The sequence below is a fragment of the Dendrobates tinctorius genome, unplaced genomic scaffold, assembly GCF_039654945.1.
Source record: "Dendrobates tinctorius isolate UK_male_01 unplaced genomic scaffold, ASM3965494v1 ptg000086l, whole genome shotgun sequence".
Lineage (NCBI taxonomy): Eukaryota > Metazoa > Chordata > Amphibia > Anura > Dendrobatidae > Dendrobates > Dendrobates tinctorius.
The window spans coordinates 61965556-61987907 of NW_027361754.1; the positions used below are offsets into that span (position 1 = coordinate 61965556).

At 47.3% G+C, this 22352-nt stretch overlaps 2 protein-coding genes across 5 annotated transcripts in view; one reads left to right on the forward strand and one right to left on the reverse strand.

Annotated features, from left to right (window-relative positions):
* Positions 1-207: 207 nt before the first annotated feature.
* Positions 208-19953, reverse strand: AP5B1 (adaptor related protein complex 5 subunit beta 1). The gene is made up of 3 exons (XM_073585495.1): positions 19757-19953; positions 19486-19671; positions 208-3038 (listed from the first exon to the last, which is right to left on the reverse strand). The coding sequence occupies exons 2-3, from the start codon at positions 19633-19635 to the stop codon at positions 411-413; spliced, it is 2778 nt and encodes a 925-aa protein (XP_073441596.1). The 5' UTR covers positions 19636-19671; positions 19757-19953; the 3' UTR covers positions 208-410.
* Positions 19954-20102: 149 nt separating this feature from the next.
* The window catches only part of CDC42 (cell division cycle 42), a 39286-nt gene continuing 37036 nt past the window's right edge, over positions 20103-22352 (forward strand). For 2 of the 4 annotated variants that reach the window (XM_073585496.1, XM_073585497.1), the window contains exon 1: positions 20103-20260. The gene's annotated coding sequence lies outside the window, so the exon portion shown is untranslated. Of the gene's footprint in view, positions 20261-20285; positions 20437-22352 lie in introns of those variants that run through there. The other 2 variants (XM_073585499.1, XM_073585498.1) reach the window with 2 other exon arrangements.

The window sequence follows — 22352 nt, forward strand, 5'->3', positions numbered from 1 at the left end:
CTCCTTTGAGGTCTCCATTACAAGGTCCCACCTCCCTCCTTCTAAGTTCCCCTTACGAGGTCTATACAACGAGGTCCCCCCTCCCTTTGGCCCAGATTCGTTCTCCCTCCGAGGTCCTTTAGCCCTAATAAGATCCAGCCCCATGAACAACCGGTCTTCTATAACTAAAGCAAATGAGTGATAAAATAAATGAACCAATACACATGATCATTATTTACTCCAAATGTTTCATTTTAAAATGCATTGACTGATTAAATATTTTACCAAAAAATATATACTTTACTAGTTTTTATATTTAGATCAACATACAAAATAAAACTTTTGCAGAGTAGAAAAGCTACAACAGACCCACACAGCTTTAAGGTGAATGCAGGAAAAACTTCAATTTTGCAAAGGAGCAATGTCTTTGGTCACGTGTTGCTTGACACATCCAGTAGATGGGCGTTCATGTATGGCAGTAGCTTCCAGTTATCAGTTCTGATATGGAATAGAGCGGTGCCATCCTGAACTTGGGCACTCATCAATATGTGGAACCTTGGGGGCAGGACCATACCAATCTTGTATTCACCGTCATGATGGGACACAACATATTTGGAGAAATGAGACAGCACGATATCACTAAGAGATGACGCTGACATCTCATAGCAGAATGTGCTTTCTTCGTTATCTTTCCCATCATCTGATTTTAGGGTGAGCCAAAGCTTGTCAAAGAGGTGGCATCTGGCATTCAGGTGGCAAGACGTGGGCAATGGGAATGGGGCAAATAGTTCTGGGAATGAAATAGGTAGTGGATCAAGTTGTGTATGATATGTCAATCCATCCTGTGTGCTAAACGTGGCATTCACAACGAAGTAGGTCGGATGAGGGTCGTTTGGGACTAAGTTGACCGTGACCATCGGTGGTTTTCGACCAACATAGAGGCAGGGAACATGGATATTGCCTAATGGTTCATAAAAACCACCTGCTACCTCAAAATGAAGAATAATACAGAGCACCTTCTGGTACTTTTCTTCAACATCGCCTTTGAAAGTCAAGTGATAATTCAAGGCAAGCAAGGAAGTTCGATGATTTGCAAGTTGCTGGTAATGTTCTTCGATTGTGTATTCTGTGGCTTGATTGTCCTCCTTAGATGCTTCTGGATAAGTTGGTAAAACCTTTGTCTGATTATAAACCGGACATAACTGGAGAATGTTCTTCGCACTATGAACAGTCAATAGGATGGAGAAGTTTTCACTTTCTGACATAATCGAAGACAAGGACCTTTCTTTGGTTTGGCCATCAATAGGAGACATGTTGAGGACTTTCCCAAGCTTCTCCTCAGAGACGTTGGTAAGGAGAATAAAATAGAAACGCGATCGGTCTTGAATGTCAATGTCTGAAAAATGATGTGTTATGTATTGTAACAGATCCGCCAAAGACATGAACACGTTATCGAGATGTTCATGTTGGAGGACATGTTTGCACACAGACAACAAAGCATTACCCAGTCCCCATTCTCCCTTAAGACACAGATCAAAGCGAGCCACCACCTTCCTCAGGAACTTTACTGTACGAGTCTGTGGAATGGTGTTCTCCTGAGCTACTCTCGAGAGAATCTTAAGATGCCATAGAAGATTCTTCCTAGTCATCCCATCCACAGGAAGGTTCACTATTTGCTTCTGTAAAGCTTTGGCCAGAGACACTGGCCAAGCCTGAAACTCCAGCAGGATCTGAGTCTGATTAATCAAGTTAATAAAATAAGGGGCCAAGGTGCTGTTGTTCTTGTAGAGGTCAAGTAGACTTCTGGTTAGATTCTCCATGTGCTGTTCGCAAAAATGAAAGTATCGCACGAATAGGTAAGTGGCACGGAAAAAAGTGGCAGTGACCTCCCTACTGGCGTTTTTGTCCACCATGCTATACAGAGACATGAGGTGTTCGATTAAGTATCCTATGCCCCTCTCGGCATGGAAACCTTCATTTTCCAGATAAACCATGCTCAGCAAGTTCTGTCGGCAGAGCATTGTGTGGCAATCGTCAAAGATGTTGGGGAACAGGGAGGAGGTCATTTGGACGGTGAGAAGAACAGGCAGGTTCTCACCAGGGTTTGAGTTGAGTGGTCTGTTCTCTGGAAAATGCAATAGGCAGTCTAGATAAAATAACTTGACGGGCGTAGGCAACAATGGGTGCAGCGTCATGCCCACCAGCCTCTGAAGAAGGAAGTGCTCGTCCTCCGCTGTGAACAGACTGTCTGTAAACACTGCTTTCATCTGCAGGATACTGTGAAAGCACGCTATATCCTTTGTGCCAAACAACCGTACAAGCTGCGACTTAAAAATGGCAGGGGATATGGTGCGGACCATAGCCACAACCTGTATGACTTGCCAGAATAGGGTGTTTTGGCACACAGGTGTAAGGAGATAAGAGTCCTCTAATAAAAGAGCCAGGTTGGATTTTAGTTCTTTGGTCTCGCTGCTGGACGGGAGCAAGAACAGTTGGTCACCCGATGCAGCTCGTAACTCCTTCATGTCTTTTGTGGCACTCCATAGGAAGCTGCCATTGCTCATCAGCATCTGTTTTATGGCTCCGGTAGATGGCCCGTCATTCTGCGCCAAGAGCTGAATGGCATTCTTCAAGGCTATGCTGTACAGTACTATGTACGACTGATGCGCGTTACTAACCTCTTGTTGTTGCAGGGTGTATAACTGCTCTAGTCTCTGAGAAAGCAGCCCAGGGTAGCAATTTTCCAATTCCTGCAGGCATTCGCAGGCCGTGACCCGCAGAGGCCTGTTGGCTGCCCCCTGCTTCTTGTCATTGACATCCGATATGATGTGCATCAGCAGCGAGGCGAAGTCTTGTGCGGTTTTGCAATCGAAATTGAAGTTATCAGTGGTGATCAAAACGGTTTCGACTGCTAACAGGAGATGGCATCTCAAGGGTATACTCTTTGAGGACGATGAGACTTGTAAAATATTTAGCAGGATTTCCGAGGTGACCTCGCCCGATGTCTTCTCTGGGCACAGAATCGTAGGAAATTCTAAGAACAGATTCAGCATTAACACCTGAAACATGAAAATGTATTTATTAGAAACACGACAAGAGATAAAAGGAAGTCAGAACATGTCGGATGAGACATAGGGAAAGGTTTGTGGTCTTAGGTCTTCAAACTGCATGGCCTACACAACCCTGTGTCTTCCTATGAATGGTGCAATCTTGAAAATACATAAAGGGGTTTTCTATGGTTTATAATGAGTTAGAAATGCAAACATAGCCTTAAAATGGTTGATTGGCCTTAGGGTACAAGTCTGCAATCATACTATTTGACTGCAGACTTTTGAATCCTCACAGCGCACAGTGTTCACACTGTCAAGATTCTCAGGTTCTGATGCCGTGAACCAGCGGTTATGTGACCACAAAGTATATGATTTGCATATTCCCGGGCACATTCTGACTAGACATGTATGAACTCACTCAATTCACTTGCATTGATCAAATCCATAAAAGTCTAGTCGGCACGTGATCACATACTTGCAGTCACGTGTCGGCAAATCCAGATGATGCGCACACAGCGCTGTGAAGATTCACAAGTATGTAGTCAGTGACTGCACTGATGAGCTATCCTAAGGAAGTAGTTCACAACTCCTTAAAATAGTCTTATGAAAAAAAAAAAAAAAAAAGACAAAAGTATGATGAGTGATACATTTTTTTCTTTATCAATTTTTTTTTGTGCTGTCCTTTTGTCCCCCTCTCCTCTTTCATAAGCCATGACACTTAACAGAAGTATGAGGGACTGTTTTAGTAGTGGCTTTGAATTACAACACTCCCTTCACCAAATAGTGATCTAAAAACAAAAATTTTTTATGTGTGGTGAAAAGTTTTTAGATTGTGTGTATATGCATTTAAAAAAAAAAATTATATATTTATATTTTTTCTATAGCATTCATTGTGGTGCAAAGATGCTTACTTAGCGGTAACAGTGTTTTTCGGAGCCCATGACAGCACCATGAGAGAGGGGATTCGCCCTTCAGGGACAGGAAACCTACAGACATAAAAGGCGGCACCTCTCTCCCGCATCAGTGGTATTAGAGAGCATGAGAGGACCTCCCAAGTTAGTAGCAATACATACATTATTTTGCACACAACATAACTTTCCAAATGTGCTTGTGACAAGGCCAAAAAAATTGGTCACACACACACACATGAAGGGAAGGAATATAAAGGTGCTGTCATGGGCTCCGAAAAGCACTGTTATTGGTAAGAACTAAGCATTTATTCGGTCTCCCATGACAGCACCACAAGAGAATTACAGAAATATAAGGAAATTAGGGAGGGACCACAGCCTGAAGCACCCTTTCTCCCAAATGTGAGATCGTAGGAGGCACCCATATAAAGTCTATAATGTTTGAAAAACGTGGAGGGAGAAGACCATGTAGCCGCCTTACATATCTCCTCAATCGACACCTTCAATCTCTCTGTCCAGGAAGTTGGCACGGCTCGTGTGGAGAGAGCCTTCAGCACTGGAACTGTAACACCACTTGCTGTATAGGCCAAAGAAATTGCTTCCCTGATCCACCTAGCTAAAGTGCTCTCTGAGACTCTAAGCCCTTTCCTAGCTCCCTGAAAGAGACAGATAAAGAATTCTCTTTCTTCCAAGGGTCAGTTATTGAAATATAACTAAGTAGGAACGTCCTAACATCTCGTGAATGGAGCCTCTGAATGTCACTAACCCTACGGGCTGATGTCAATGCAACCAGAAGGGCCATTTTGAGAGAGAGAGATTTTTTTTATTGGGGCTATGTCAATGGGTTCAAAGGGAGATTCCGTCCACGCCGTTAGAACTAAATTCAAATCCCAAGGCATTAACCTCTGTCTAAGGATGGTTCTAGACCTAGCCGATACCCTGATAAACCTAGACACCCAATAATTGCCCGCCAGATCACAATTATACTAGAGCCGACACCTGGACTTTGAGGGTGTTTGTGTATAGACCTCTCTCTAGGCCCTTTTGTAGGAACTCCAACACTTGGCCTATCTAAGCCTTTCCTCCAACCTCTGCCCCTGATGCAGATAGAAACTTGCTCCAGGTTCTGGCATATATTTTTGTCGTGGTTGCTTTCCTACTCTTAAGTAAAGTGTTTACAAGGTTGAGACAACCCTTTCCCTCTTAACAGCACCCTCTCAAATTCCACGCCGTCAGGTGTAAATTGGACACTCATGATTGGATGATTTTTCCTTGGGAGAGGAGGTCTGAGAGTTCTGGAAGAACCCATGGGTTAGCTATGGACATTCTCTTCAGCCAGGAAAACCACGGCCTCAAGCCAAAAAGGTGCGATTAGGATAACGCGTGCCCTGTCTTCCCGCATCTTCAACGCCAATGGAATCAGGGATATCGGCGGAAAGGAATATGCCAGCTTGAAATCCCATGGGATCAAGAACGCATCTACCGCTTGCGGACCTTCTCTAGGGTTTAGAGAACTGAACAGACGCACCCTGCTGTTCCCTCTGTTGGCAAAGAGATCAATGTCTGGACACCCCCACATCTGCACTATTTGATTGATGACAGTCTGGTTCAACCCCCCTTCTCCCTGCCTGAGCTTGTTGCAGCTTAGGAAATCTGCCTTGGTTTTCCTTTCCTCTTATGTGCAGGTAGGTTAACGACAGATGAGTTTTGGGTATCTGAAAAATACGCTTTGCCATCTCCATCAAAGACTTGGACCGGTTTCCCCCCTGGGTGGTTGATGTAGGCCAGTTACCTGATTGACGGAATGCACTCTGACATGTTGACCCTGTAAGGACATAAGGAGCAGTCTTATTGCCAGCTCCTCTGCCAACAACTCTTTCAGGTCAGATGAATCAGCCTGCTCACTGCTTGTCCACTTCCCTTGGAACCACACCTCCCCCAAATGAGGCACCCCAACCCGTGGGGCTGGCATCTGAAGTGACAATCCGGGAGATATGGTTTACTCAGGGAACCCCTCTGGACAAGTTTGACAAATCTAACCACCAAAGTAGGGACTGTATCGTAGAGGGGGACAAAGCGCTGACGGTCGCTATAAAATACATCCCACTGTAAGGCCCTTGTATGGAACTGGGCCCAGCAAACAGCCGGAATATAGGAAGTGAGTCTAGAAAGGACATCGCCCCCCCTAAGGAACATAGATGGATTGTTCACCACCTTCAGAACTTGATGCCGAATACCATCTACTTTGGACCCCAGTAACCGACACTCCTGATTCTCAGAGTCCAGCACTAGACCCAGGAATTCCGGCACCTTTACGGGCTGTAAATGTGACTTTTTGATATTCACAAGCCACCCCAACCCTTCTAGCGTGGACATTACCTCTTTCAATTTAGTAGTGCAGTGCCGGACCGAACTGCCTACAATTAAAAAGTCATCTAGATAGGAGACCACCACAACATCCTACTCATGGAGATGTACCAAGACCTCTGCGATCACCTTGGTAAAGACCGGTGGATCAATGGTCAGGCCAAACGGGAGGGCTCTGAACTGCAAATGTTCTACCGCACCACCCAGTGATACCACCACCCTAAGGAACTGCATGTATATGTATGTGGTAGTATGCATCCTTAAGATACAACACTACCTTAAAGCACCTGTCAAGCCGCTTGTCACACCGCTCTCACCTGGGGGCGGGACCCCGGGTCCGTCACCACTTCCAGTGCCGCGACCGCTCCGGGTGTCCTCTCGTGCGCACGCCCTATACTAGATCCTTTGGCTGGGCGCTTATGCCCAGCACGCCAGTCTCTGTTCTGCCTGCAGCCCTTCTCTTTATGGTCCTGGAGGATCTGACCCGGAAGTCCAAGTGGTCATGTGCTATATCAAGCTACCTCTTCATATGGGAGGTGCCTGATTATTGTTGTGCTTCCTGGCTCTGCTTTGTCCTTGCCTGGCTGTGCTCTGTATTCAGGTCCTCTGCCTTGTGCTCTGTTGTGCCTCCTGGCACATGCTCTGTTCCTATATTCTGCCTTGTGCTCTATCGTGCCACATGGCACATGCTCCGTTCCTGTACTCAGCCTACTGCTCTGTTCCTGCACTGTGTTCATTCGTGCCTCCCGACACACGCTCTGCTCTACGCTCTGTTGTGCCTCCTGGCACACCTTCTGCCTAGCCTTGCTCTCTGGCGTGCCTCTCTGCACACGCTCTGTTTGACTCTGTACTCTGGCGTACTCCTTCGCACGCGCCCTGCTTTGCTCGCACCCGGGCGTGCTCGTCTGTGCACGCCATACGTGCTCATGTACCCGCCTTGCATTATCCTGTATCTAGCGCACTCCCGTATACACGCCTTGTATTGTACTGTACCCTCTGTGCCTCCGTACACTAGCCCTGTACCGTCCTGTACCCTGCGTGTCCGTGTCCACGCTTTGCATGTTCCTGCAGACACACTCACTCGTGTCTGTGAGCCGGCCACCTGGTGCCAACAGTCGTGGTACCTTACCCCCTTGGGCTTGCCCCTGACACTCCCTGTGTAGGGGGTGGTCCTCACTAGGTCAGCTCGCCCTGGGAGGGTGGGTGCCATGACCTAGAGGGTCCACTTAAGGAGTCGTCACAGCACTATTTGAAGAGCAACTTTATTGCCGACCTCACAGACTCCATCTTAAAGGGATGTACCACGAAAAACTTGTTCAGACCCTTCAGATTAATAATGGTCTGAAAGTAACCATCCTTCCATCCTTTTTTTAATCAGGAAGAGGGGGGAGTAGATCCCCCTACCTCTTTCTGACACAGGAATCTCTACTAAGACCGCCTTGGACTTCTGACTCCAGAGCCTGCAGTTCCGCTGGTGAGGAATGAGAGGGAGTTATCATAAATTTGTGCTGAGGTATTACCCAGAATCCTGACGCCTGCGCACTGCAGGACTCTGCTCTGCCCTCAACAGGGCAGAGCAGTGCGCCTGCGCCGGAGCCATTACAGGACGGGAGAAGAGGACGTCATCGCATGAAGAAGGGTGGCGCCGGACCGGACTGCAACACCCATCGGACCGGACCGCCCACCTCGGTGAGTATAATATAACGTGTTTTTCTTCTCTTTCAGGTTACATTGGAGGCTTATCTACAGCATTACAGAATGCTGTAGATAAGCCCCGATGTCTATGCCGGCAGGTGAAAGGCCAAAAAAAGGGTGACAGATTCCCTTTAAACTGATGAATGAGAGTAATGAACAACAGCTAGAAGAACATTTAGGATTCAGTATGTTTGAGATGGAAGGCCACAGTGCTGTTCATGTAACTGAGGAACAAAAACAGAAGAACAGCAAAATTATACTTTAGAAATAGATGATCTTGTTGAAGGTGCTTCAAAACACTTTCATATTCATCACATGCGCTGTGTTGTGTACATGCTGCAGCTGGCAATAAGAGATAGTCGGCAAGAGGGACATGCTGGAAATCTGATTGGAAAAAGCCGGATTACTTACCGGTAATGCTCTTTTAATGAGTCCACGACAGCACCCACTGGAGGTATCGGATCCGCCCCATTTGGAACAGGAAACCCTACAGGAAAGATAAAAGGGGGCGGTCCGCCTCTCCTCCTGAGTTTTGCATTTCAGAGTACCAGGAGGACCGCCAAGGATTAGGCAATGTCTTGTACTTATAACTTTACTTATCCAACTTTAGCAGATATACTTTTAATATTGATATTTCTAGCAGGGAGGGAAGTGAGCGGGTGCTGTCGTGGACTCATTAAAAGAGCATTACCGGTAAGTAATCCGGCTTTTTACCCTTCGCCACGACAGCACCCACTGGAGAGATTCCAGAGACCATCACCTGGGTGGGACCACCGTGCCAAGGACAGTCCTGCCAAAGCTTAGGTCAGAAGTAGACGAAAGGTCAAGTCTATAGTGTCTATAGAAGGTAGAAGGGGATGACCAAATTGCCGCCTTTCATATGGTTTCAATTGGAACGTCTCCCCTCTCCGCCCAGGAGGCCGCCATTGCTCTGGTGGAATGTGCTCTGATGTCTTCCGGAGGTTCTTCATTTTTTGCAGAGTAGGCTAAACGAATGGCATCCCTGATCCATCGGGAAATGGTGCTCTTTGTGACTCCATACCCTTTTTTATGGCCCTGAAAAGAAATGAAGAGAGCCCTACACTGCCTCCAGCTCTCGGACCTTTCAATATACTTTAGGACAGTTCTTCTGACGTCCAAAGTGTGGAATTTCTGCTCTTCTGGAGTGGAGGGATCTTCAAAGAAGGTTGGGAGGTGTATCTCCTGAGACCTATGGTACTTTGTTGATACCTTAGGCAGGTATGAGGGGTCTGGCTTTAATATTAATCTATCCCAATATACCTGCAAAAAGGGTGGATCTATGGACAGGGCCTGGATATCACCCACTCTCCTAGCGGATGTCAGTGCTACCAAGAGGGCCGTCTTAAATGATAAATATTTAAGGGATATCGTATCTATCGGTTCAAAAGGTTCTTCTGTCAGGGCGTCTAACACCATGTTTAAGTCCCATGTAGGGATTGTGGGTATGTGAACCGGAGTTATTCTTTCACATGCTGTAATGAATCGTGATATCCACTTATTCCCTGCTATATTATGGCCATACAGCACCCCCAATGCAGACACCTGTACTTTCAGTGTGTTTACTGACAAGCCCAATTCCTTCCCTTTTTGTAGGAATTCTAAGATAGGAACTATCGGGACTTCTGCTGTATGAGATGCTGTATGAAACTGTAGGAATTTTTTCCATATTCTTTTATAAATTTGGGTTGTGGACTGCTTCCTGCTCTGTAGAAGCGTAGTAATTAATGATTGCGAAAACCCTCTTGATCTTAATAGGTGCCTTTCAAGTTCCACGCCGTCAAGTGTAAGTTGTTCACTTGAGGGTGGAAGAAAGGGCCTTGGGAGAGTAGGTTGGAGTTTGAGGGGAGAACCCAAGGATCTGTCACTGACATAATTCGTAGCCACGAGAACCACGGTCTCTTGGGCCAGAAAGGTGCTATCAGGATTACTCTCGCCTTTTCCTCTCTGATTTTCCGAATCACTTGTGGCAGGAGAATCAATGGCGGGAAGGCGTATGCCAGTTTGAATCTCCATGAGGCCTGGAGGGCATCCAGTATGTCTGGGTGATCTGCTGGAGACAGGGAAGCAAAGGTTTTTGTTTGTCTGTTTTCCCTTGTGGCGAAGAGGTCCACTTGAGGATGCCCCCATAGAGCTACTATGTCCTGGAAGATCTGGCGATTGAGGCACCACTCCCCTTGCCGAAGTGTGTGTCGGCTTAAGAAATCTGCTTCTTGGTTGTCCTCTCCTCTGATATGAAGAGCTGAGAGGGACAACAAATTGCTTTCGGCTAAGTTTAAGATTCTTGCCGCAGAAGACATCAGATTCTCTGATCGAGTACCTCCTTGTCTGTTTATGTAGGCCACCGTGGTGGTGTTGTCCGACAGGATCCTGACATGTTTCTGTTGAAGCTGTGGAAGGAAATGATGTAGAGCATAGTATACTGCTGTCAGTTCTTTTAAATTAGACGAGTATTCTCTTTCCTCTCTATTCCATCTTCCTTGACAAAAGCTATTCCCCATATGGGCTCCCCAGCCTTGGGGGCTAGCGTCGGTGGTTAGGATACCAGATGGTACTATGACCCATGGGACTCCTGAGGATAGATGGTCATCATCTAACCACCATTCCAGAGAAGTCAAGACCTCCTGAGTTAGAGTTATCTTGCTCTCAAGGTGACCACCATGTCGCTTCTCCTCCTGGAGGATCTGATGCTGAAGTGTGCGGACATGATAATGGGCCCACCGGACTGCAGGGGCACAGGAATCTAGCGACCCCAATAGCGACATTGCCCCTCTCAGAGACATGCGTGGTCTATCTATGGCTGCCTCTACTTTCTCTTTTGTTAGTGCTATCTTTACCTGAGGAAGTAGACATTTCTGGGTTATGGAGTTCAATTGGAACCCCAAAAACATCTGGAGGGATTGCGGAACGAGCCTGGACTTCTGTATATTGATGATCCAGCCTAGGTCCTGCAAAGATGAGATTGCATCAGCCACTCTTTCGGTACATTGGGTATCTGAGTTGCCGATTATTAGGAAGTCGTCTAAGTAAGGTACGATTAAAGTATCCTTTTGACGAACATAGGCCATCACCTCTGCCATCACCTTGGTGAAGATTCTTGGCGCTGTTGAGAGGCCGAAAGGCATGGCTTACTGAAAATGACGGACTTTGCCATCGAACACCACTGCGACCCTTAGATATTTTTGGTATCTATTATGGATAGGAAGATGATAGTAAGCATCTTTTAAATCAATTCCCGCCATCACACAATTTGGAAAGAGAAGCTTTATGGTGGATCTGATTGATTCCATCTTAAACTTATAATTTTTTATAAACGTATTAAGCTTCTTTAAATTAATAATTGTTCTAAACGTACCATCTGGTTTGGAAATTAAAAATAAGGGAGAGTAGAAGCCTCTACCTTCCTGTCCCTCTGGGACCTCCACTAAAACCCCCTTGCTTAGTAGGCTCCGAATCTCTTCTTCGAGGGCCTTTTGTTGGGCTATAGAGTTAAGGCGGGTTAGGATAAAGAAATCATAAGGGTATTGAAGGAATTCTATTTTCATTCCCTCTTTAATAATACCCAAGATCCATGGGTTTGAGGATATTTGTTCCCATTTTGGATAAAAGAACCGTAATCTACCCCCTACAGGTGGGTCTGATTTTTTATTTTCCCTTCGGAATGTTGGACCCCTGAACATGGTACCCTTTTGTTTCTCTTCTTTTGCGGCCCATCTATTTGATCTTTCCGTTTGCCTCCTTCTTCCAAACGGTCGCCTCTTAAAGGTTCGCCTATAGAAAGGGATAGAAGAGTCAGGGAACGCCTTCTTCCTCTCCTTTGGCGAGTATCTCGTCTAGGGCTTTTCCGAAGAGAAACTCACCCTCACACGGGGTTGCACAAATCTTAGCCTTTGATTGCGCGTCCCCCTTCCAGCTCTTCATCCACAACGCCCTTCTGGCGTTGTTCACCAGAGCTGCTGATCTTGCTGCCAGCCGTAGAGTGTCCGCCGACGCATCAGCCAAAAAGGCAGCTGCCCCTCTAATTAATGGGATAGCGGCCCGTAATTTTTCTCTGGACACCTTTTGCTCGATTTGCTAATCCAGCTGGTCCAACCACACGAGCATAGATCTAGTGGTGCATGTGCTGGCTACCGCTGGCTTAAAAATACCCGTGGTAGCTTCCCAAGACCTCTTCAATGATGATTCTGCCTTGCGGTCTAACGGGTCTGCCAACAAGCCTGCGTCCTCTACTGGAATAGCCGATTGTTTCGAGGTAGAGGATATAACGGCATCCACTTTTGGCACTTTGGTCCATTTTAATAGCTCCTCATCGCTATATGGATACTTTCTTTTTGAGGCTGATGGGAGAAAACTTCTTTGGTCATGTTTTTCCCATTCCCTCTTTATTAGGGCCTTAATCGCCGGTATTACCGGGAACGCTCTCCTTTTCTTTTCCGCCAATCCCGCAAACATTATGTCTTGTGCGGTTTGGGCACCCCTTGGTTCCTCACACCCCATAGTGCTTCTCACCGATTTAACTAGGTTGTCCACACTATCCAGGGGGAAACATGACCGTCCCTCCATGTCTGATGATGACGAGGATGTGAGTGAGGAGTCAGAGAAACCACCTTCTTCCTCTGAGCTGAGGGTTAACTGCTTTTTGCTGCCAGTCTCTGAGGGAGTTTTGGCGCGGTTAATAGCCTGTATCTCCTCCCTGATTATAGCTCTAATGTCCTTTGTCGACAATGCGGCCCCCTGCTTTGTCTCTCTGGTGCACTGCTTACAGAGCTTCTTAGGGTAGGAGTCAGGGAGAGGTTCAGAGCATAACGCACATTCTTTATGCTTGGATTTCTCCTTTTTCTTGGTCTAGAAGGGGACACCAAGGCGGGGGGGGTGGAGAGGTCAGCTTAGTAGGCAGAGTATATACTTTGCACACTCACCCAGTGAAGCCTTATATTACCGGATCAGATGGCTGAGATCCCGTCCTAGGTCTTGACTCTCCAGTTTCGCTCCTGCGCCCGGTGTCTGTCCTAGTGTTGCGGTCCCTGGTGGAGCTGCCCCCCGCAGAATCTCCTGCTGGAGCGTGCGCTTCCGTTGGGGACGACATGGCTTGTCCCTGCTCAGCTGCGCGCTGTTTAAATAGATTGCGCGCTGCTTTAAATTGGTCTTTTTTTTTTTTTCTTCTCCCCCCGGAAGTCGCTCCACCCCGGGATTTCCCCGCACATGCGCCGTCGCGCTCAGCCATCCTACCCCGGAAGTTCAATCATTACTTCCGGGGTTAAGGAGTCTCCACGCCGGCCGGCCACCGCCTGTTCTCTGCGGCCTGCGCCCACCGCCGCCTCACGGGAGCCTCTCTTCTTTTTTTCTTCGCGCCACAGGCGCACTTACCCGGGCAGCGGCGGCGCCTTGGTGCCTCCCCGGCGCACTCCTGGGTGAGACCGGGCGGCCCACCCCGGACCCGGTCATCACCCTCCATCTGCCAGATGAGGGGGGAGCCGTCTAGCGGAGTCTCCCCCGACGCTGCCTCCGGACCGCAGCCCCTGCCGTTCCCAAGGAGACTGCACAGGCGGCATGCATGGCCCAGGTAAGCTTCCTGAAGGATCCTGGCTCCGTCTGGAACAGGAAACCAAAAACTGAGGAGGAGAGGCGGACCGCCCCCTTTTATCTTTCCTGTAGGGTTTCCTGTTCCAAATGGGGCGGATCCGATACCTCCAGTGGGTGCTGTCGTGGCGAAGGGTAAAAGTGAGGAAATTGGTTATTGCCGCCAGAACCCCTAAAATTTATTCCATCTTGAAGACACATGCTGGAAAAGGGGCAATTGTCGATCAAGCCACTCGGTGGGGCAGCACCTATTTAATGATTGAGTGATTGCTTGATCTACAACCGTTTCTTATAGATATGATGAACCCTCAGGTAACCCTAAATGAAGGTCAATGGACACAGGTGGCTGAATTGAAGGAATTGCTTAATCACCCATTTACCGTGACTAAAAGATTACAAGCTGAGGATTTAACTCCTGGCATTTTTATAAGGGAGTGGAAGAACTTGCTATTTTGCCTGTCCCAAAGAGGAGGTTTAATCGCATATGGCAGTTCTGCTTCAATGAAACAGAGAGAGACACAGCTATTGGAAAATAAATTTTTTCTGGCAGCTGTTTATGTGGACCAGAGTCATCGTATACTGCTTGATGATCAACAGCTTACTAAAGGAAAAGAAGCTGACTGAGGTAGCAGTTAGGATGAGTGGCCTACAGGAGAACTGCCAGGCGCAGAGAACTTGGGTCCTGACAGTGCTACTGCTGCCATATCTTCATCCTCATCAGATGAGGCGTTTGACTTTGACAAGTATTTGGATGACATGGAGCAGGCAAAGCATTGCCGCAAGGAAAAAGATTTCACTCCGTCTCCTATAGCAAGAATATTGACCATATTTCAGCAAAATGTTTCACTTGCTCTCAAAGAAATAGAAAAATTCAACTGTTCATCAAAACTGACTGTGCATGAGGCAATTCCTTTATACCCAGAAATTGTTAGAGATGTTGCTCATTTGGTTACTGCTTTGCCTCCAACCCAAGTTAGTGTAGAGAGGTTGTTCTCTGGCCTTAAAATTATTAGGTCAGATTTGAGGTCATCTATTATGGAGGATCTGATGGAGGTAATTCTATTTATTAGAACAAATTCATAGACTGCACAAATGTTATTTAGTAGGTTTTTGTTGAAAACTGTTTTTTGCCACTTACATAGTTTATTACATAGTGATAGATAGATATATATATACACACACACACACACACACTATACACCGGACTGCACCCAGGCCACGTCCAAGAGTGCGCTGGGCGCCACCGGGGGCATCTCCGCTGCGCGCCCGGAATGCGGCGCTAGAGCACACACACCGCCACCAGCCCACCATACTCACTTGCACCGTGAGCGCTGGAGTGGGATGTGGAGTTGGTAAGCCAAACCTCCGACTCCAACTCAGACTCCTCAATTTCCATGACACCGACTGACTCCACGACTTCGACTCCCTCATGCCAGGGCTGTGGAGATGGTAAGCCAAACCTCCGACTCCAACTCCTCAATTTCGATGACACTGACTCCATCAAAATGGGCTCCGACTCCACAGCCCTGCGTCAGACCACGATTTAGCCAACCATCCTTCCTGGAGACCGCTTGACTGCTGCCACTTTACAATCATGCAGGCCCCTTGGACCCACTGTGGCGCTTCCAGGGCACCGGACCGGCCGAAACAGGGGACCCCCGCTGCCTGAGCCGACCGGCCGGCCTTGGAAACATCTTCTACCTTCTTCACAGGTATGTCTGAAGAGATTCACCTGTCAGGGACAGGAAACCAACTGATGCGGGAGAGAGGTGCCGCCCTTTTATGTTTGTAGGTTTCCTGTCCCTGAAGAGCGAATCCCATCTCTCGTGGTGCTGTCATAGGAGAATGGAAAAAAAATAAATTTTTATTTACTTTGAAAATTGTTTTTGAGCATTATTAGTATTTACGGGGTTAAGAGATGGAGTGCGATTGTCTCTGTCATTCCTGACGAAGAGGTCTTGGTGCTCCAAATTACAATTATTCTGATTAGATGATAAAGGAATCATTCCTGTGATAATTTTATGTAAAAAAAAAAAAAAAAAAAAAGGCAAAAGTATTTCATACATTCTTCTCGATAAGACTGTACTAATAATTACCTTGAAAAGGGTTGTAAATAATTGCCAACCAGCACTCGTTACGGGAAGTGATAGCCACCTTTAGAGATGGATGATCATTGGGGGTCATATTTTTAAGTACCCACCAGTTTCCCTATGCAGAATCCTGCCTATTATGAGACTGATTGTTTGATGCAAGCTTAAAGGGAGCCTGTCAGCAGGATTTAGCACTATACAGTAAAGGTACGGCCATAATTGCACTATTACTCTGATTAAATTGATACCTTTGTTGAAGGTATCCGATCAGTGGTTCTTTTTAAATGATGGCATTAACTTTTCTTCTGATGACGTCTGCTGTGCATCAGGGCGGGCCTGGGGGGTGGTTGAGGTCTTCTTTTGCTCCGAACCCTCATCCTATCTCCTGTGTTTCAACAGGTCTCTGATCATTCAGTGACATACCTCAGTTTTAAAAACTCACTCCACCATCATTGGGTGGGTGGCGCGTGCGCAGTTTGATATCTCGGCTCAGATATCGATCTGCGGCACATTTTATTGAAAACCCGAAGGCTAGATGTGAGATTTCACACTGCACACACGCCATTCATCTGATGATGGCGGAGTGAAATTTCAAAACGGAGGCGGGTCACTAAATAATCAATGACCTGTAGAAACATAGGAGGCACAGGAGGGTCCCGGAGCTGAAGAAGAGCCCGACCTCAGGTCTGCCCCAATGCACAGAAGACATAATTACAAGAAAACTTAAAAGCATGATTGAAAAAGAACCACTGATCGGATTCCTTCAGCAAAACGTATTAATTTAATTAGCGAAACAGTGCCATTATGGCCGTACCTTTACTTTATAAATAAATCCTGCTGACAGCCTCCCTTTAATGGCTGAATGCAAACTGCATGGCGATGAACAATCAATTTGATACATCGGTAGCCACAAATTGCTTTTCATTGGCAGCACATGAAGTATTTATTGGAGGAGAGGTGCTGTTGCTGCTGACAAGCGTACAATCTGCCGATGAACAAGAGTTTTACTAGACTGATCGCTGGCATTTTAGAACAAGCCAATGATTCAGAACAATAGTCCTTACGAGTGCACATTTGGTCCATAATCAGCCCACGTAAAAGAGCTGTAAAGGAATGGTCTCACAATAACTGGGTAAGTTGTAAAGTGATCGTGAAATCAAGTAACTTTATAATTGTCCTCTTATTAAAAATCCTCTCTGTTCTCGAGAACAGGGGAGGATTATTATTGCCATAGTTGCTAGAGCTACTGGCCCCCTCAGCGGCTTCATAAAGGAGAGCGCGTGCTTGCATTGATATTGTGTGGACATGGCCGGGCTCAGACTGTCCATACACACACGCAGATAAGTAGGCTGACCATTCAGCCTTGTGTTCTGGGCAATAGAGCATTGTCAACCAGAAGCAGGGGAAACCCTAAAATTCAAACTGAAGGGGGATATTTTGGGCATGAATCCTCGGCCACACCAATGTTGCACTGAAGCACCCTCATTTCCATTAAAGGGAATCTGTCACCCCATTTTTGGCCTATAAGCTGCGGCCACCGCCATCAGGGGCTTATCTACAGCATTCTGTAATGCTGTAGATAAGCCCCCAATGTAACCTGAAAGATAAGAACAACGAGTTAGAGTATACTCACCCGGCGTCCGGTCCGCGACACCCATCGGACCGGACGCTGGGTGAGTATAACTCATTTTCCTAATCTTTCAGGTTACATCGGGGGCTTATCTACAGCATTACAGAATGCTGTAGATAAGCCCCTGAAGGCGGTGGCCGCAGCTTATAGGCCAAAAATGGGGTGACAGATTCCCTTTAAAAATAACTTTCTCAGGCTTTGTACCACTAAGGCTGAGTTCACACGTGGCGTTTTTTTTTTCGCTTCCGAGGCGGTTTTAGGCTAGTTTCACATTAGCGTTTACGGCCGCAGTGTCGGGCTGCGCACGGCCGCCTCTAAGCCCCGCCCCTGCCGCGCCTCCGCCAGTAGCTCCGCCTATGGATGCATGACGCTGCATGCGTCCCCTATCTTTAGCACTGGGGACGCAGGCCGTGCGCAGGTATGCGTTTGGCGGCGCATGCGTCCTTTTGACGCTGCGCCGACCAGCGCCAAACGCAACAGGTTGCAATTTGGTGCGCTCGGCGCAGCGTCAAAAGGACGCATGCGCCGCCAAACGCATGCCTGCGGCCCCAGTGCTAAAGATAGGGGACGCAGGACGCATGCAGCGTCATGCGTCCGTAGGCGGAGCTACTGGCGGAGGTGCGGCAGGGGGCGGGGCTTAGCGGCGGCCGTGCGCAGCCCGACGCTGTGGCCGTAAACGCTAATGTGAAACTAGCCTTAACCGCGCGATTTTGCCACGAAAAATAAGCATCCCATGCATTCCTATGGGATTCCGCAATGCTGTGCTAATGCTGCGGTTTCTACCGCGGCGGAATCGCTTCGCGGTAAAAACGCAGCATGCGCATTAATTTTGCGGAATTGCGGCGATTCCGCACCCATAGGAAGGCATTGTTCTGGTTACTTTCCGCATGTGGCTGTGCACACCATGCAAAAAGTAAGCAGAACATTTGCGGATGGTACCCACGGTCAGTCTCCTCTCCTCCGGGCTGTGGGTACCATATCCCTGTAAAAAATAGAATTTAAAATAAAAAATATTGTTATTCTCACCTTCCGGCGTCTCGCGCAGCCTTCCCGCCTCTCTCCACGCTCCCAGTAAGCCTTTGCGAGCGATGACGTCCGTTCTTGTGGGATCGCGAAGTCTCACGGTCATCGCGGTAATTGTCGCAAAGGATTACTGGGACCGGGCGCGTGGAGAGAGGCGGGAAGGCTGCGCAAGACGCTGGAAGATGAGAATAACAATATTTTTTTTTTTATTATTACTTTTTAGATTCTAGCTTTCACTATGCCTCAATAGTAAAAAGTTGGTCACACTCGTCAAACACTATGACGAGTGTGACCAACCTGTCAATCAGTTCTCCAAGTGATGCTCCAGATCGCTTGGAAAACGCTAGCAATTCTGCAAGCTAATTACGCTCGCAAAATGCTAGTTTTTCCGCGGAAAAATCGAGGGAATTTAAAATGCGATTTTCCCGCGGAATGGAATTCCGGAATTCTCGCGGTAATTTCCGCTACGTGTGAACCCAGCCTAACAGGTGCAGTGCTAGTAAGATTTCTATAGGGGATAAGTACCCATATCACTGTACAGCCAGAATATCATGCATTTTGAGGGTGACAGACCCTCTTTATAAAGCCATAGAACAGTGCTGCTCCCAACAGCTCCAGTTAAAGAAACACTGTTTATCCTCTTACTATATTGTAGTCATCATAATATATAGCATTGTGTACTTACAATTGCTCATTTTACCTTTCTGCCCAGCTAATTCTTCTCTTTCTCATTAGGTCTATGACATCACGTGATTAAAAACTGACTTGCCGAATCCTTTTAAGCTCTATGAAGAATCAAGAGGTCAATTTTCCCTTTATGACTCAGGAGTCATCACTGCAAAAGTCCCTTGCAGGAGGGAGCTGCTGGGTCAGGAGGTGAAGCGGGGAATGATAAATGCAGGGACAAGAGACTTCCTGTTTCTACATAGAGCAGAAAAAAGTGAAGAATTATCTGGGCAGAAATGGAAAATAATTACCAATTGTAAGTACATAGTGCTATATGATGATTGCAATTCACGGCACTGACTGAGGTCAGGAGTGGCGCTGTGCTGAAACCCGCAGACTCTGATGCCTGGGCTCCCGGTGATTATACCCCAAGTGAATAGACAGACAAGGCACCACATGTAATGATGAGAAGTCCTAACCTTAGTTTGCTCATTCAGTGTTTCGCTATTAAGATCCTTCAGGAGATCGTCCACAAACCCCTCCGGGGGCGAACTGAGTACAAAGGATTTGGGATTGGAAGCAAAAGTCGCCACATCTCTGGCCCAGCTGCTGTTACTTCTCTCCGCCATGATGCTCAAGAGGCGTCAGGATCAGAAAACCAAATCCTGAAAGTAAAAAAATAGGCCAAAAGTAATGAGGTGCAGCATGCTGGGATCTGTAGTCCCTCTGTTGTACACACTGCTACCTTACCTGCTGCGTCAGCGCCATTCAGCCGTGATACTCGCTGAATCCCCCTGACGGTAACGCAGGACTCCCGTGCACATGACTGTGACCACCGCGACCTCTGGTAAACCCCCTAACGGTAGCGCGAAAGTAGCTAAACAGGAAGTTGCCTACAGCTGACCGGAAATGACGCACTCAGGCGGCCATCTTTGACGTGGGCACATCGGATTTCCTTACACTTATGTATATGTCCAAGTACAGAGATAAATACAATAATTTTAACAAGCGTGAATAAAATAATGAAATGTTACCGAGAGTGCTGCGACAGAGTGCTGTGTACGTCTTTAAAACGGCCACGGTTGCCCACAGTAAAGATGGCGTCACGGAATAGCTCGCCTTTTGAAAATAGACTGCAATCTCAGCCCTTTTGAACGCGGTGACGTAATGACGTTCTGCTTGCCCCTGCCCATCAGCCGAGGAAACCCTGTGTAGAGCTGCCAACGCCCGGTGGAGAGACGGGGAGAGAGTGAGGTAGGTGGGCGCTGTTACCCGGCCGGTAAGAAGTCGGGGGGAGTATTGGGGAAGGTCGGAGCGACCCGGCGGCTGAGAACCGGGACGTCGCGTACAGGGCTCCCCGCAGTGGCCGACGGTGACCCGGGACCTCCGGCTTCGCTCATAGCGAGGGTAATATAGTCCTATTGTGCACGGTATGTGCTCCCCGGCATTGTGTGGGTGACGCGGATTTCTGGTGTTAGGCGGCGGGTGACATGGCAGCACTGATACTACTGGTTTTCAGTAGGAGGTGGATGTATGGGGTGTTTAGTCATTAAAGGGGGTGATAGCCCCCTGGCGTCTGTAGGAGTGTTGCTCATGATGTATTGGGGTGTGTTCATAATCCTGGGGGTGCTGCCACTGGGGGTGTACATAAATCCTGTGCTCACATCTTAGGGAAGGCTGGCACTGAATCTGGGGGTCATTATCAGTGCACACTCACAAATGGGGCTCCGAGCAGTGTTGTGTACATGGGGGTGACCCGATCGGGGGGGCTCTGGGCCCCCTGACTGCTGTTATTGATATTCTGCAATTATGGATCAGGCAGAGGATGATGGAGACTATAGGGGGATGGGGAGCAGGGCGGAAATGCAGCAGGGAGGAGGCCGCGGGGGAGGGAGGAGGGGCAGCTGCCTGCTATATGTCACCCTGCATCCAGCCTGATGCACTACATGCAGGCGCTGCATCACCAAGATGTGCTCAGTGGATATAGTGCATGTATACTGGGGCCTAGGTGCAGAATGCTCACAATGGGGTTCCTTAATATGACACAATCTAACAGTGTGCGTTGTACTCATGGATTCTGGCTGTACATTTTGCAGTGGCATCCACAGTGATGACGACAGGTGGCCGCAGCGGTGAGCCCAGAGTGTGAGTGTACAGTGAAGTTTAGTTTGCTATTTTAGCCCCAGATTCGAACACTGAAATTTTAAAGGTACAGGGTCATCGGTTTTTGACTCTCAACAAATGCCACCACCTTTTATCTGCTCCTGTACTGCATTCCACAAATGTGGATATGGTCTCCTGACTCCCCCTTTAAACCCCAAAAATATCATTAGAATTGTTCCCGCACAGTATTTAAGTGAGAGTGATGTCCATCGGACTGGACCATCGCGGCGGTGTCTGTGCCTCCTCTCTGCTCCTAATCTCTGTTCTGACCCTTCCTTCTAACCTTTCTTCCCTTTATTCTTTTACTTTTTTCCTTTCTTTTCTTCCCTTCCTCCTTTCTTTGCCCCTTCCCTTCCTCCTTTCTTTGCCCCTTCCCTTCCTCCTTTCTTTGCCCCTTCCCTTCCTCCTTTCTTTGCCCCTTCCCTTCCTCCTTTCTTTGCCCCTTCCCTTCCTCCTTTCTTTGCCCCTTCCCTTCCTCCTTTCTTTGCCCCTTCCCTTCCTCCTTTCTTTGCCCCTTCCCTTCCTCCTTTCTTTGCCCCTTCCCTTCCTCCTTTCTTTGCCCCTTCCCTTCCTCCTTTCTTTGCCCCTTCCCTTCCTCCTTTCTTTGCCCCTTCCCTTGTCTTCCTTTCTCCTTTCTTTGCTCCTGGGAAATAAGTTGTCATTTTACAATAACAGCAAAATGAAAGATCTAAAATCTCCCTTCTGTTTTTTTGACCTATGGTGCATTTTTATTAAACCCAGCAGGTCACTTTTTAGTGCAGTTAATCCTCATTGAGATCAAAACGGGGTAGCAGCAAAAAACACAAATTAATTGAACATATCTGAAACCTCAGTTGAGGTTTTCTGACCATAAACTTCATTTTTCTTGCTGAAAAAAATGCATATAAAAAACTTCCTGAGGACAATCTATCTTTTCCTTCTTTCTGTTATCAGTGTGTCCTGTTTTTATTTACAAATATTAATTTCCTCTGCAAATAACACATTTCTATCAGTTACATTGTCCAAGACTGTTACATCACATAAGAAAATCCCCCTTTTCTTGAGTTCCTTATTACTGGCAATCTTCTATGTTCGGAAGTGATGTCATTATCCAAAATTCAGCTTTTCAGGGTCCTAGAAAGGCGAGTGACTGAACCACATGATCAAGAATGGTTACAGTGTTTGATAAATGGATAAAGAAAGG